Below are 17,440 nucleotides of genomic sequence, written 5' to 3'. Positions count from 1 at the left end.
TACGTACTTCCGCCCTACCTCCTATATCCAGATAGAGATACACTTCCGCCCTCACCCCGCATCTCCATCACCTGTCAGATTGAAACCACCATATCCGATTACTCGGATTAGGCAGAGACCCGACCATCGGATCATTGGAGGATCATACACAAACAGATCCCTACAATCTGAATCTGCTACAATAACTTTTTACTCATAGCAGAATCACAGGAGGGCGGGTGAATAAAGTGTAATAACGGAATATTAAACCTAATATATCACAACAATAAACAGATACACCATATGCAATGAATAAACATATTCTTAAACAATAATTAAAAACATGAATCTATAGATAGATAAAAGGATACACTCCTACATTACTACATCCGGTATATCATAAATTGGCATATATGTATGTATAAATATACCAATGTCGACACGCATAAAAAGATATAAAATATTAGAATATAAAATATAATAAAAATAAATATAGAAATAAACCTAGAACACCCAAACATTAAGGAAATGCTAGACCGTATGCCGACCTTCATCATCAGAATCAATACAGATAAAAAGTATAAATAAATTAATAATTACTAATAAAACAGTTGATGTCTAAATCTATATTTAACCCTTTGGGGTGCAGAGAGTTGGTCAGGAAAATCCATTGAGTCTCCCGCTTGGAGAGCTCCCTGACCCTGTTCGAACCTCTCCAAACAGGGTTCACTCGCTCAATGCCTCAGAATTTTAAAAGGGTGGGATCCTGATTATGATAGCGTTTAAAATAGAGGGATACGTTATGGTCTTTGAACCCTTTCCTAATGTTTGCGATATGCTCGGAAATTCTAACCGCAAGTGTTCTTTTAGTCCTACCTATGTAAAGGAATCCACAAGGACATTCCATGCCATACACAACATGTGTTGTATGGCATGTAATCAGATCCTTGATTTCAAAATGCTCACCATTAGCCGAGGAATAGAAGGAGGTATGACCTCGCAAATGGGTTCGCACCTGCTTACAGGTCTTGCAGCGACGGCATGCATAGAAACCTGTTCACTTGTCCCAAAACATATTAGTTTTACCGGGAGGATCTAGGACCTTTTCCACAATTTGGTCCCAAGTCAGTGCTCTCCCCGCACCGTACACTAAGTCAGTGCTCTCCCCGCACCGTACCCCAAGTCAGTGCTCTCCCCGCACCGTACCCCAAGTCAGTGCTCTCCCCGCACCATACACTAAGTCAGTGCTCTCCCCACACCGTACACCAAGTCAGTGCTCTCCCCGCACCGCACACTAAGTCAGTGCTCTCCCCGCACCGTACACCAAGTCAGTGCTCTCCCCGCACCATACACTAAGTCAGTGCTCTCCCCGCACCATACACTAAGTCAGTGCTCTCCCCACACCGTACACCAAGTCAGTGCTCTCCCCGCACCGCACACTAAGTCAGTGCTCTCCCCGCACCGTACACCAAGTCAGTGCTCTCCCCGCACCATACACTAAGTCAGTGCTCTCCCCGCACCGTACACTAAGTCAGTGCTCTCCCCGCACCGTACACTAAGTCAGTGCTCTCCCCGCACCGTACACTAAGTCAATGCTCTCCCCGCACCGTACACTAAGTCAGTGCTCTCCCCGCACCGTACACTAAGTCAGTGCTCTCCCCGCACCGTACACTAAGTCAGTGAGTATATGGTAGCTGGACGCTTGCACATTATGCAGGAGAAAGTGTATCTAGTGAATTATCTGCTACACTTCTCTCCTATATATATATTATATATACACACACACACACACACACACAGTATATAAGCCAACACCCTAGAGAAAAAAAATTGTGGGTGTTGCAATTTATGTCACATGGAATTTGTGCAGCAGTTGAATAAATACAAACTTTTTGGAAAAATACACTTTAATGAATTTTGGGGAACACAAACCATATAATTGCCATTTTTTTGGTAAAATATAAAAGATGACGTTACACCGAGTAATTCTACACCAAACATGTCATACATAGAAATTACGCACATCTGTGCATCGGCGGCAAATTACAACGCTTAAAAATCTCCATAGACAACAATATAAACGCCTTTACAGGTGACGAGTTTAGAGTTACACAGGAAGTCTGGTGGTAGAATTATCGCTCTCACTCTGACGTTTGCATCGATACCTCACATGTGTGGTGCGATTATCGTTTACGTGCGGGACTTACGTGTGCTTCAACATTTGCACATGAAGATACAGGGGGATGGGGGTGCTTTTTATTATTGAAAACTTTTTTTCTTACACTGCCTCTTTAATTTTTTTGTATTAACTTTATTGCTATGACAAGGGATGAACAGCATGGGCTGTGACAGGTCCTGTTTATGGAGAGATGTGGGGAGTATTAGACCCCAGATCTCTCCTCTGGCCTCCAGATCAGCTGATCAGACACAGATCCATCTGATTGGCTGCTTCACTGGCTGTTTCTGACATCATAGAGAGGACAGAATGACATCAGTCCGGTGATGCTGATTGGCCCGGGCCCCCTAGTGGGAGGGGAGAGCCTGCCTGTAGAAACGATCGTATTGTATCGTCACTCGATCACTTCTACAAGAATACACGCAGTCTGCAGGAATTGTAGATGCTGTCGCTGAAGATATCCCCCCCGATGTACCCACCTAAACCTGGTGATGTCACATGATGTCCACCCAGGGAAAGCCAATATCATAAAATCACTAAATTCCGGGCCAACTGCCTCCCAGAGAACCCCGAAGCCACCCAGTTAACCCCTTAATCACCCTAGATGTGTAACCCCTTCCCAGCCAGTGTCATTAGTACAGTGAACTGTATCACTTTATTGGTGTCACTGGTTCCCACAAAGTGTCACATAGTGTACGATTCTCCACCGCACTATCGCAGTCCCGCTATAAGTCGCTGATTGCCGCCATTACTAGTATAAAAAAAATTATATAAATCTATCTGATAGTTTGTAGAGAGTATAACATTCACGTAAACCAATCATAATACACTTATTGGGATTTTTCTTTTATGAAAAAACATGCAGCAGAATACAGATTGGAATAAATTAGATTTTTTTTATTGGATGTTTTATAGCAGAAAGTAACTTCTTGTCAATCTATTTTTTGTTTATAGCGCAAGAAATAAAAACCGCAGAGGTGATGAAATACCAAAAGAAAGCTCTGTGTGTGGGAAAAAATGACATGAATTTTATTTGGGTACAGTGTCGCACAACCGCGCAATTGTCAGTTAAAGTAACGCAGTGCTGGATTGCAAAAAATGGCCTGGTCATGAAGGAGGGTAAATCTTCCACAGGGGGAGGGGGGTAAATCTTCCCAAAGGGCAAGTGGTTAAAGGCCAAAAATAAATGAATGTTTTTCAAATATTGTGCGTGTCCATTCATATTTTCCATCCACTTGTGCTGAGATTTCTGGTCTTTCTTTGTGAATATATTCATCCAACACTTAGAGGTTGTAAACCCCGAGAAAAAAACCCCAAACCTGTAAGACAAAGGCGTAATGTGGGGTGCATCACATACTGGCTCATTATGAAATACTTACCTTAGAACAAAGCCCTCCAGTGGCGCCCGCTCATTGCTGAGATGGCTGACATCTTCCCCAATGGTTCTTCCTGGTTCGCGGGCTCTGGCGCTTTGAGTGACAGAAAATGGTGGCGTGTCCACATATGGTTTATGGTGGTGACATCATAGGCTTCTCCCAATGCGTTTCGTCAGAGTCACTCCCCTGAGGAAGTCATGTGACTCTGTGACGCAACACGTTGGGAGGAGTCGGCAGTGGTGTTGGCAGGAAAATGGTAGATGGAGAAAACACCAGCCAGGGGAAGGGGGATTTTATCATTTGTGGATGAGGACACTACAATGACTGCCTAGGCTATCTAACATACTAAAGTGCTCCAGGTCTGCAGCTGCTGGTAAGCTGCTTGTTATGATGGAGAAGGGGGACTTTCACATGAGGAGGGGGATGCTGGTTCATATATAACAGCAATAAACATGTACAGTCCGCTACTATGACCCGTCTTGGTTGTCACTCGGAATGATAGGAACTGTCATCAAAGATCCTTTTTGTGTTGTAGATCTTTTCCTGTAAGAGATTGTATCACCACCACATACCGGTGCACAGTTTCTCTGGCCAAATCGGGAGGGGGGGGGGGGCAGGGGGCAGCCCGACCTGGTAAGGGATGTAAAGGGGAAGGAGAGGTAGGTTGGGAAATTCATCATTCAGATATTCATGTTGGTTGTGACTTGTAGGTCAGATCTTTGACTCCTCACATACAACTGTAGATGTAGAAGAAGAGTGGTCTGGTCCTGTATGGTGCTGGCTGGAGGGGGATCCTGGGGGGGTCTTCTACAGTCTATGTTGGGTATTTATCTAGCTGTGATATTACTCTGGAGGTCTGATGTCTGGATTTATTAGAACATGTTACAATGTAATCAGTTTAGCTATAATAATTGTCTATTTTATATTCCAGGTCCTCATCTGATCGGGGGGTCTCCTACCATAAACAATGGCGTCCGGTGTTCCTAGAGGTGAGAACTACCATGCCGGACAGGTTGTTGGTGTGAATTTTGTTTTAGAATGTATTTCTATAAATATAATATAGAACAGAAGGAGGACAGATAGACAGATACCATTCAGGCACCAGTCAGTGCAGCCTTGGAGGCAGTAGACTTCCTTGGGGTTGTCTTCTAGAAGGACTATAGAAGGACTGGCTTTTGGGAATGTATATGAAAGTTTGACTCAAACATGATATGTTTTCTGAAAGAAGACACCCTGGAGAATAAAATGGTGGCAGTCCCAATGCTTTGTTAGACAATATCAGTACTACAGTTTATCAATCTCACATTTTCAGTAACTAATACCCTGATTAATTTTAGGGCACACAATGGCGGGATTTACTAAAACTGGAGAGTGCAAAATCTGGTGCAGCTGTGCATAGCAACCAATCAGCTTCCATGTTTTAGTTAAAAGCTAATTGAAGGAGCTGAAACTAGAAGCAGCCTCAGGGGGGGGGGGGGGGTCGTCCTGAGGGCCTGGAGAGTAGCATTGAGGAACTGAACCCAGAGGTCCAGAGAAGCTGACTGGGAGACACTGGAGGATCTGTCTCTGCAGTACAGTGAGTACAGAAACTCGTGTTAAGGGGCCTGACCTGAGGGGGCCACCCCTGCTCCTAGGATAGTCAGTGGATGGGTGTCAGCAGGGAGAGGATGCTAGGGAGAGTTTCCTGAAGATAGATTATCGTCCATCAAGTGATCTTGTCAGAGAGCAAAGAGAGCAAGAAACTTAACCGCATCTACACTTGTGGCAGTGTGGATTAACAGCCTGGCTGTTCCAAATTCTCAAGCAAAGTTATGAAGATAGAAGTCTTCAACCAATGTGAATAGTTCAGTTGGAGTATCCCACTTTTCCCTTCTCCTATCCCAATTACCAATAAGCAACAACAAAAAGCAAACACCCCTAGACTGTTCATTCGTGTGTTGAGTCATCAGGAACAAGGTGGGATCCAGGGATTTATTCCAAAGGTAATTGAGTGCTGGTAACCAGGGGGGCCGTCGTAACCAGGGGGGCCCGTCATGTGACGAGTCATCAGGAACAAGGTGGGATCCAGGGCCTTATTCCAAAGGTAATTGAGTGCTAATAACCAGGGGGACCCGACAACATCATACTCAGCAGTTCCTGTGGGAACAATGCTACATTTATGACTTGGGGAAATAATATTTTGTAATGACAGGTTCTCTTTAATAAGACATCCGGGGTCATTAAGACCTCACCAAGCCTCCATTGAAGGGGAAGTGACAGCCGGACCCGGAAATGATGGAATACACATTGCTTTCCGGTTCTTACTAGAAAGAGGAGATCGGCAATAGAATGATCACTGGTCCCCTTCCATTCTATCCTGGGGCACCCGCCATACCCGTCCTGGGTCAGCAGGGGGATCAGGGAGCCCAGGTCACATGGAAAAGGGCCCACGCTGGGGGAGGGGCACATTCCTGGGGATTTATGGAAGGATCCTATCTGACAGATGACAGTTCCTGCAGCAGCTGGGAGTCTAAGTAGATCTGTCTGCTCCTCCCACCATATGTCAGTCACAGTGAGAGGGTTAAGGGGGGCCCCATTAGACATGTGCAATTCGTTTCATACCAATACAAATTTTGACAACATTTTGGTTATTCGGAGATTCGGATACATCTCATTTCATTCTCTGAATGAAATAGTAACAAATTTAATTTCAATTCATTAAAGTTTGTTCTGTTTATTCGTTTTGTAATGTATTCCAAATTTTTGGAAGGATTGGAATTCTGTGTGAAGAATAGCTGGTTGTTAAGCAGTGGGTCGGGGAGCCGCCCGCCGCGTCCTTAAGGCGGAGTTCCGGCCAAAGAAAAAAAATTTCAATGAACATACCCCGGGACAGTCAGGGCTAGTACATTCCACAATGGATAGCCTCTGATCTGTCCCTGTTCGCACTTACCTGCAAGAAGAAATACTAACTTTCAAAATTTCTTCTCCAGCATTGCCATCTCTGTTGTGGGCAGCTGAAGCCAGCGCGATTCTCTTCTGTGTCCTCTTCTGTGTCTTCTTCTCCCAGAATGCGCCTGCACCGGCCCCTCTTGTCACTTCTGGCGCAGCGCTGCATTCCTCCACAGCTTCTGGGCATGCCCAGAAGCTGTTAAGCAGGGAATGCGGCTTCGCACCGGATGTGACGAGCGGGGCCGGTGCTGTCGCATTGATTCCTAGGAGCGATGACGTTCAGCTCCCAGGAATCATTGCAAAGCAGGAAGTGAGGCGCGGTCCGTGCGGCCAAGGGAGGAAGTGGAAGAGAGGTGAGTATTTTCTTTCTTCAATTACAAGGTAAGTAAAAAAAAAAAATCCTAACTACCCATTTCTGTTTCAGGTGACCTATAGCAAGCGGATGGCCCAAAATCGACTATGTCGATTTTGTGGCCGGAACTCCGCTTTAATCGCTTTGACCGTATTCTGTCCATATATACGATGGCAAAAAAAAAAAACATGTGAAAGAGAAAGTGGGACTTTATATGGGCCAAATATAGAAAGGATGTCTACAACTAGGACACAGAATGTCATAAAAAAAGACGTATTTATTGAATCACAATTAAAAATTGAACAGATACATAATAAAACTTGATCAAGAACTCCAATTGGGAGTAATCATACAAAATACGATGTTGGTGATTGTGCAGTCTAGAAGTCCCCAGTAAGCCGACGCTTTACGCAGTGGGGCTTCCTCAGGGCGAAAGAGACCAAGCAGACCAGCATTCTACAAAAATGTGTACAACAATGAACATGTTATAGCAATTGTACAGGTACAGTTTCTCAAAAATTATATACACAAAACAAAAGTAAATGTAATTACTAACCCAATGAGGTCACAGGCACGGCAAAACATACATCCCTGGGCAGGCGTCGGGGTCACTAGGTGGCAGAGATTACTATATCAGATAACCGATAGCAAATTTATCCCGCTGATAGAAAACACTAAACTATCAGAATGTCCTCCAGGGAACTGGGGGATGTAAAAACACCAAGACACCTATTGGGGCAATGTAGTACTCTCAAATAATAATAGATAAAAAAATCAGCGCAACTGTATAAAATAATATAATAGAAAGCTGCTATGCACTAAAGGATCAATAAACCAAAAGTCCCAATAACAAATATATAACAAAAAGTGCAGCGCTATCAAAATATGGATTATGAAGATGATATCGAGGAGAGCAGTCCACAGGTGAAAATTATGGTGAAGCATGCACAAGATATAAACATTCAGTGCTCTTCAATGTGCTGGTAATCCTCCACCCAGTCTCATTAGCCTCTCACCTCACACTTAGCCCCTGTGTCACCAGACGGGCTAGTAAGTCAAACATTCTCCAAGGATATCACCAATATAGATTAGATCAGTATTCCTCTTCATCAGAAGATAAGGCTCACAGGTAACAGATCACAGGTCCATAAAGTGGGTCACAGGTCCATAGGAAAACAAAGGTCCGGACATAGTGCATTACCGCAATAAATTACTTTATTGAACATAGCATAAAATCATAAAAATTACCTTGTAAAGCACTATACAAGTGCATGTGATGAGCAGATTGTATTACACACAGCGGTCTCGACCGCAATGGATGGCGGGTGACGTCACCGGCCCCTCCCCCTTCGCACGCGTTACGTCCCACTGCACGGGAGCTGGGTGGAGGATTACCAGCACATTGAAGAGCACTGAATGTTTATATCTTGTGCATGCTTCACCATAATTTTCACCTGTGGACTGCTCTCCTCGATATCTTCTTCATAATGCATATTTTGATAGCGCTGCACTTTTTGTTATATAAATGTAGTACTCTCCCCAAGCTTTCAGATATAGGTACTCTTTTTGGAGGTATGGTTAGTGTTGAAGATCTAGAGGGTATAAATAGCTATAGTAAAGGGCATCATTTGTGAGAAGTAATAGGAAGCCAAAAAGTGTAGCACTATAATCCTGTTATAGTACGTATACAGTTAAGACTGTAGGCTTCCAAAAATCCTGCAGCCCAAACAAGGCAAATAGCTAGTAGTGAACATTCCCCAGATTATCGGGTACTGGCATCCAACAGCATAGTAGATACCCCTAGGGAGTCATTAGATAAGTGTCAGATATGGCCATCTTCTATCATAGATAAATATTCCATAGCCCCCCAGCATTACAACCTCCATATAACATACCTCTTAGAGTATGTCCCCTCAGAAGAGCCTGCTTGCCTCTACTCCGGACAACCGTCCGGTTAAATAGTGGCCCGCCTCCACCATAATGGTGCTCACTCCCGCGTCCGCGGCATCAGGATCCAGAAACCGACAGATCGGGGAAAGCGCCGCAACGTCACATCCGCCGAATGGCGGAAATAACGCGGTGGAGTCACAACCGGAAGCCCACAGGAAGACAAGCTGTCATCCTGTTTGCATTCCAGGTTCACCCAATGAGGAAGAACTTCCGCGGCTGGATAAAACTATATGTGAACCCACCAAACGTCTGCCCAGGAGACATATGCCGTACCAATATGACCCCACAGAGTCAGATATATACAGAATCACAATAGTGTAAAGTATAGTGTAAGAGGAGGGACAGCCTCAGGCAGCCAAGAAACTCCTGCAACTTCGCTGGATGGAGATGGGGCTCAGGTAAGTATTGGGAGGGTTGGGGGGGCTGAAGAGGGCTCAGGTATTAGGGGGGGCTGAGGGAGCTGCTGCACGCTGAAGGCTTTTTATCTTCATTCATAGAATGCACCTTCTGCCTTTACAATCACTTTAAGGCATTTCCAATGTTGTCCTCAAAGTCACAAGAAAAGACCCTCCCCCGCTGTATTGTATTTTGTTTAGCTTCCTTTGCATCTTTTGACAATAGTTTTCCTATCAGCCCTAAAAATGTCCAGAACATCAAGATTTCCCTCCCATAGACTTCAGTAGGGTCCTCCACGAAGTTCATGATTACTGGATTTCACTGTTGGTGAATGGAACCCGGGCAGAATCACTAACCCCTAATAATAAATCCATCCAGAATACATATTACCATCTATACAGATGTGATCTATTATATATGAAGTAGAAGTCATGTGACCGTGTGATTTATATTCTTGTACTGAAGGGGAGGAGCACTTTGTAGATCGGTATCGGGAAGAGCTCATCCAGCGGATCACTATGATACCTCCAGTGTTGGACAATCTACTAAAAGAAGGTCTTCTGACTCAGGAACATTATGACACTGTGAGGGCTACGGAGACCCCTCAGGAGAAGATGAGGGGTCTGTATCAGTTCAGCAGAGGATGGAGCAACCCTAACAAGGACTTCTTCTACCAAGCTCTCCAAGCCAGCAATCCCGGGGTCATGGAACACCTGGAAGGAACATCCTTATCAGGTATGTTACCCAGAGATGTTTTCTTTGTATCTTTTCAGCTACTTTGGGAGGCCTCGCGCTGTATTCCCACTCTGCGCTTTGACAGTTCTATTATAGGCAAGGGGCGGTCTACCCGGCTACGTCACTCGGGGGCACCGCCCCCTTCTGACATCACATGAAGGGCCTGGTATGGACTGGGGGGACCCCACGCCGTTTTTATCTTTATTTTTTCAATGGCAGGGTGAAGGCAATTGTAATAGCGAGTCATTTTAAATGGGATTTGACTCGCTTTTATTCTTTAGAAATGTCAGTTTTGCTGCAGCAGGTTCTATACACGGTACAGATGTAGAATGTTCTATACATGGTACAGATGCAGCAGGTTCTATACACGGTACAGATGCAGCAGGTTCTATACACGGTACAGATGCAGCAGGTTCTATACACGGTACAGATGCAGCAGGTTCTATGCACGGTACAGATGCAGCAGGTTCTATGCACGGTACAGATGCATCAGGTTCTATACATGGTACAGATGCATCAGGTTCTATACACAGTACAGATGCAGCAGGTTCTATACACGGTACAGATGCAGCAGGCTCTATACACGGTACAGATGCAGCAGGTTCTATGCACGGTACAGATGCAGCAGGCTCTATACACGGTACAGATGCAGCAGGTTCTATGCACGGTACAGATGCAGCAGGCTCTATACACGGTACAGATGCAGCAGGTTCTATACACGGTACAGATGCAGCAGGTTCTATGCACGGTACAGATGCGGCAGGTTCTATACACGGTACAGATGCAGCAGGCTCTATACACGTTACAGATGCAGCAGGCGCTATACACGGTACAGATGCAGCAGGTTCTATTGTCGGGATTCAAACCCATGACCAGCCACATCCCAGGCGGTAGCCCTGCTTACTAGGCTACCATCCTCTCTGGACATTCCTCCCTGAAGCCTATTATTTCAACCTTAGTCTTGCCAAGCCTTGCTCATCACCCTTGATTCCCCACACCTGGTACTTCCCTATATAAGTCCAGCCCCTTGCACTCAAGCTTGCTGATTATAGAGCTCCTGAGCCTTGATCAAGCTTCTCCTCACCTGCTGCTCTTGTCTACTACCACAAATCCACTGCTGACCAGGAATTGACTACCGACTACTCTTCTGCTTTGTCCCTACCTACTGAACTGCTACCTCCATTGCCGATCCGGATTGTCTGACCTAGGGCTGAAACAACTAATCGATTAATCGATTATGAAAATGGTGGTCAACTATTTTCGTAATCGATTAATCGGTCAGCCGATTAGTTGTCTTGCATACAGAATGCATTATTTGTTTACATATTAGAAAATACAGTGCAATGCATATACAGCTTAGTAAACCATCCATACATGTATGTAGATGGTAGAGAACTTGTGAATGTGTGAGGAGCAATGCCTCGTGTGAAATGTAGTCCTGGGCAAGAGAAGGAACCAAGTGAGTTTTTTTTTTTTACTTTGCTATAGGGACACTACAGTACTATACTTTGCTGCTTCCTTTAGGGGCACTTTAACCACTTAAGCCCTGGAAGATTTTACCCCCTTCCTGACCAGGGCCTATTTTGCGATTCGGCACTGCGTGACTTTAACGGACAATTGCGCGGTCGTGCGACGCTGTACTCAAATGAAATTGACGTCCTTTTTTTCCCCACAAACAGAGCTTTCTTTTGGTGGTATTTGATCACCTGTGCGATTTTTTTTTTTGATCGTGCGCTGTGACAGGAGTCCCTTTGGGCATGGGGGTTGTGGACCCAAAATTCCTTTAAAGAGGTTGGGAGGCACTATGTCCAGCCTTGTGTGGCTTTCTTATGTTTAAGTCACCCTGCATCTTTTATGGATGCAGGGTGACCGGGAGGGTGGTGAACACTGAGAATATGGTTTGGACTATTTCAAATGGGACAGTACAGTATATGCATTACCCATATCTCTCAGGAAATATGGAGATCTACCTTATTCCTGTAAGGCACAGGAAGTGCACTCCTAATATGGTCATTCCAGGAAGTTCAATGAGGAGACGGACTGTCTGAGGTAGCTCTCCATTCACCTATTGTCGGGTGTGCTAATGAACTTGCCTGCTGTCTGCTAAGAGATGTATTGACACTCAGAGTAATGTGTATTGAGGGCTCGTTAGGGAACCATTGTTCTTTGTCTGGCTATTGTGTACATTGATTACCCCCTGGGGGCTTCTGTCTCCTTGCACATGGCAGTCCTTCTGGTCAAGCTATCTGACCAATCACTGCTGACTCATTTTCAAGCCCTCATTTGCATGGCTGGAGAGGACCTTATGGGGAACTGCAGGTACTATGCAATTGACCAATGAGAAAGCGGTTGTTGGGGGAAGGATGTTCCAAATTCTGTATAAAAGTGTGCTGTGTTCTTCCAATAAATGTTGTTCCTGTTTTACCCTCAACTCGGAGCTTTGTCTCGTTTTTGGAGGGGGATTTATTATACAGAAAGCCGTTCGATTGTTTGGGGCTCTCTTTGGATGATTATTCGCATGCTGGTGTGCTACAGGGGTAATTCGTACATGCTGCAAAGGTGGTACATCCACTAAACGGCGGTAAAAATCAAAATTTTTTAACATTTTCGGCCAATTTGTTTTATCCTACATATGTTTGGTAAAAAAAAAATCGCAAAAAGCGTATTTTGATTGGTTTGCGCAAAAGTTATCGCGTTTACTAACAAAGGGAAAGATTTTTGTCATTTTTGGTGTTTTTTTTTTTTAACGCGTAATGGCGGCGATCTGCAATTTTTTTTTTTTTGCGGTACTGCGACATTGCGGCGGACAGATCGGACCCTTGACTGAAATTTTTGACACTTTTGGGGGTACCAGTGACATTTCTACAGTAATCAGTGCTATAAATATGCACTGTTACTGTAAAAATACACTGGTAGTGAAGGGGTTAACTTTATTTGGGAGGGAGGGGCTGTGTGTGTCCCTAGGGGCGTGCTTTCTACTGTGATTGGCTGTGGCTTGAGGTGTAAGGACACTGATCAACGGATCTACATAGTAGATCCATGTGATCAGTGTTTTTACACCAAGGAGAATGACAGGTGGCTTGTTTACACAAGCCGCCTGACTTTCTCCCTCTCCCCCGCCGATCGCCGAGTGACCGGCGGACATCGGGTCCGCTGGTCACACGCGCGGGGGGGTCCGTGACCGCACGGGAGCGCGCCTCCGCGGGCGCATGCTCGCTCCCCAGACCCTCCCAGGCTAGTGACGTTAATTAACGTCACTCTGCCTGGTAGGGGCTGACCGCCGCAGTAAATTTACTTGCGGCGGTCGGCAAGCGGTTAAAGAATACAATTTTATTGATACATGTCCCCCAGGGCAGTACGTGGACCCCCATGCCTGGACAACCACACCCCTTTTATAGCCAATCACTTGCATGCGTTTTTTAGTGCATTTTGCAGAAACGCACTATAGTCCATTTAAATAGTTTCCTATGGGATACATTCACATCTATGTGTTTTTCAGCCTCTGCGTTTTTGGAAAGGGTCAGGGACTTTTTTCCCACAGCAGGTTCTGTTTTGCATGAAATAGACTTCAATGGACCTGAACCAAAAATTCAAGTGTTGTGTGTTTGATGCATGTTGATAATAGGAAAATATTCTGTTCATGTAGTGCGACTTTGATAGACTTTACACTCTCTGGCACTTAAGTCGCATCAAAGTAGTGCAGGAACCTAAATGTGTCCGAAGTTGCATTTTAAGGTTAAGGAGAAAACAGTAATCCCAACACTTAATACCAAGTGCCAGTGGCCATCATCCCTAGTCAGTATATGTACAAAGAAAATTCCCCATTGGTATGGGACTGTGAATGCCACTAGACACTGTATATTGTGATAGAATATAAAGTTTTATTTGAATCAAAACACACAAAAATTACAAACAAGACAGAGTGTTACAAATACATCAGGGCATATAAAAATCGCATGCAATTGACAGACCATGTACCAGACCACATTGAAGACGCTCAGATGCATATGGTGATCATAGAACCGGAAAAAGGACCCTACGCGTTTCGGGCATTAATTTAGCCCTTCCTCAGGGGTCAACCAGAGTTCCAGAAAAGCACCTATTAAGCCTGCAAAGATTGAAAACCTTTTAGTAGGTTATACATTGAGTATACATATATATGCAAAAAGTCATAGTACTTATATTATAGTGCGTGCTTTATGATCAAAAACCTACCCTTCACGTCTAAACATGGGATTGGACTGTCGCTTAAAAACGGTAGATCATTCCGTGTGGAGGAATGCCCAAATTCCAATGAGCCCGTTCAGGGCAGAAATTGTAGGAAGAAAAGGAGAGTATAGTAGCTGCCCAGGAGGACCACCAGGGCACCTCGATGATCGGAATAATTGGCTCAGCAGAGACCACTCCCAAAGAGAGGTCCACTCATATAATGTAGAAAATTGTAGATGAACCTAATTCGGATAAAAGAATATAGGGGAGAGGAGAGGAGAAAAAAGAAATTGAAGAGATGAAAAGCATGTGTCAAAAATGGTGCTGTTAACATTAGAATAGTCGTGTTTAACACAATCTACAATTTTCTACATTATATGAGTGGACCTCTCTTTGGGAGTGGTCTCTGCTGAGCCAATTATTCCGATCATCGAGGTGCCCTGGTGGTCCTCCTGGGCAGCTACTATACTCTCCTTTTCTTCCTACAATTTCTGCCCTGAACGGGCTCATTGGAATTTGGGCATTCCTCCACACGGAATGATCTACCGTTTTTAAGCGACAGACCAGTCCAATCCCATGTTTAGACGTGAAGGGTAGGTTTTTGATCATAAAGCACGCACTATAATATAAGTACTATGACTTTTTGCATATATATGTATACTCAATGTATAACCTACTAAAAGGTTTTCAATCTTTGCAGGCTTAATAGGTGCTTTTCTGGAACTCTGGTTGACCCCTGAGGAAGGGCTAAATTAATGCCCGAAACGCGTAGGGTCCTTTTTCCGATTCTATGATCACCATATGCATCTGAGCGTCTTCAATGTGGTCTGGTACATGGTCTGTCAATTGCATGCGATTTTTATATGCCCTGATGTATTTGTAACACTCTGTCTTGTTTGTAATTTTTGTGTGTTTTGATTCAAATAAAAACTTTATATTTTATCACAATATAATATACAGTGTCTAGTGGCATTCACAGTCCCATACCAATGGGGATTTTTCTTTGTACACATTTTAAGGTTAAGGGTTAAATGTTAGTAGTAGTCCTTAGGGTTAGAATGCTAACTATAACCCCAACCCTAAGGATTACCACTAACCCTTAACCTTAAAATGCAACTTTGAACACATAAAGGTTCCTGCACTACTTTGATGATACTTTGATGATACTTGAGTGCCAGAGAGTGTAAATGCGCATCAAAGACACATCAAAGTCACACTACATGAACAGAACGCAGAATGCATCAGAAATGCAAAATGCGCTAGTAAAATGCACCAACCACCACCTTCATAGATGAGAATCTCCCCTAACATAGCCAGTTTGACCAACACTTCTGTAAACCAATAAGAGCAGCTAAAAGTGTGTACATTGCCCATCCAATCATTTAGATTGGCCCAATAGACAAGAATAGTATCTGTATCCCTATTGGAGGAGAGCCCAGCTAGTCCTGTACACACACTTTTCCTGATAGAACAATGACATACATAGAAATGTCCCCCCACAATCAGATGTCCTTTATTCCTAGAAAACACTCAATGTGTTTATGTAAGTGTGAGAAATCACAGACCCCATACTACACAGGAGGGGACACCCCCCATCCCCCCTCCCTCCAGGTACTGGCTGTACATTCTGATTTACACCATAGTCTCCAACATCACACCCCACCACAGAGGAGGAAAGTGTGTGTATATACTGAGTGTATATAGTTACATCCCTACAACCTTCTTTGATCAATTGGGCATGCAATAAGCACCCTTCCCCATCCAGGTTCAATTCTCCTCAACCCTCCTAACCCCAACCCCCTAATCCTAAATACTAACCCCAACCCTAAACCCAACCCTAGCCCCTAACCCCCACCATCCAATCCTAGCCCTAAACCCTAATCCCAATCCTAGCCCTAACCCCAACCCTAGCCCCTAACCCCCTAATTCTAACCTCAACCCTAGCCCCTAATCCTAAATACTAACCCCAACCTTAGCCCTTAACCCCCACTCCCTAATCCTAAACCTTAACCCCCTAACCCTAGCCCCTAACCCCAAAATCTCTAATCCTAATCCTTAACCCCTAACCCCAACCCTAGCCCCTAACCCCTAATCCTAAAGCCCAACCCTAGCCCTTAACCCCCACCCCCTAATTCTAACCCTTAACCTCCTAGCCCTAACCCCCACCCTACCCCCTAATCCTAAACCCTAACCCTAGTCCTCAACCCTCACCCCCCTAATCCTAAACATTAACCCCCTAGCCCCTATCCCTAGCCCCCTAAACCTAAACCCTAACCCCAACCCTAGCCCCTAAACCTATTCCCCAACCCCCTAACCATATCCCCTAAACTTAATACCTAAAACCCTAGCCCCTAACCCTAACCACCTAAACCTAACCCCTTAACCTAATCCCAACCCCTAACCCTATCCCCTAAACCTGATACATAACCCCCTAACCCTAACCCCCCCAACCCCCTAAACCTAACCCCTAAACCCTAGCCCCTAACCCCCTAACCATAACGCTCTAACCCCATAAACCCAAACCCTCTTAGATTATGAATGTGTTGTCTTGAACTGTACCAATAAAGTCCACAAGAAGCCTCCAAACACACTTTTCTTGTAAGTTTTTTCATTCTGATATAACATAGCCATGGGAGGACTCTTCACTTGCTCCGCCCCACACTGTGCATTACGTGGGCGGAGCAAGCAGGTAACCTGTGACCGATCCTGTAGACATCACTGCAGGAAGATCTTTCTTTTTTCCCCCTATGGCCACCCAGTGCTGATTGGTGGTATTGCAGTCATGTGGAGTTGTCCTGCAAGCTGTGAAAGAGTCGCATGGTGCACTATAGGAAGGAAGAGAAAAACTTCACTAGGGGGAAATAATGGAGCATGCTCAGTGCAAGTGGCAACAAAGCAGCTTCTGGATTGGCTGCTATAACATTGTCATTAAGGATGGCCTTGCACTTCACCCGGCTGTCGGTTCGTGGGAATTTTGCTCGTTCGCAGTCCGCCGATTTTGCGAACATATGGCGTTGTTAGCGGTGACCATATTAGTTTACATTGGGGAGAACTTTGACCAATGACACAGCCATCAGGTGGAACAGGACAGCCAATTGAGGAATTTAAGCACATGGACATACCCCCTACCTTATAAATAGACCAGAGCTGGCTTCCATTTTACATTCTGCTTTTTGTCAGTGTAGGGAGAGGTTAGCTGTGTGCACCAGGGACAGATTGTCAGTGACACAAATGGCTCTGTTAGGCTCCATGTACAAGGGACGTTGTAAATGGCCGTTTAGGAGCAGTTGGGCGTTTTTTTAGAAGCCCCTGAACCCATCTACATGTTATCTTATCTGT

At 44.7% G+C, this 17,440-nt stretch overlaps 3 protein-coding genes across 5 annotated transcripts in view; all 3 read left to right on the top strand.

Annotated features, from left to right (window-relative positions):
• LOC309553410 (phospholipid scramblase 1-like) overlaps positions 1-17,440 on the top strand; it is an 814,575-nt gene that overhangs the window by 448,080 nt on the left and 349,055 nt on the right. The window lies entirely within an intron of this gene.
• Positions 1-17,440, top strand: part of LOC309553400 (NACHT, LRR and PYD domains-containing protein 3-like) — a 1,231,344-nt gene that overhangs the window by 1,052,189 nt on the left and 161,715 nt on the right. The window lies entirely within an intron of this gene.
• LOC309553417 (NACHT, LRR and PYD domains-containing protein 3-like) overlaps positions 4,460-17,440 on the top strand; it is an 83,080-nt gene continuing 70,099 nt past the window's right edge. Inside the window, exons 1-2 of the mRNA XM_082254606.1 lie at positions 4,460-4,520; positions 9,623-9,892. Of these exons, the coding sequence (XP_082110732.1) occupies positions 4,499-4,520; positions 9,623-9,892 (292 nt within the window). The 5' untranslated portion in view covers positions 4,460-4,498. The remainder of the gene's footprint in view (positions 4,521-9,622; positions 9,893-17,440) is intronic.

Source organism: Pelophylax lessonae (genome assembly GCF_965119305.1).
Source record: "Pelophylax lessonae genome assembly, chromosome: 4".
Taxonomy (NCBI): Eukaryota; Metazoa; Chordata; class Amphibia; order Anura; family Ranidae; genus Pelophylax; species Pelophylax lessonae.
This window is presented reverse-complemented; position numbering and strand designations above follow the sequence as displayed.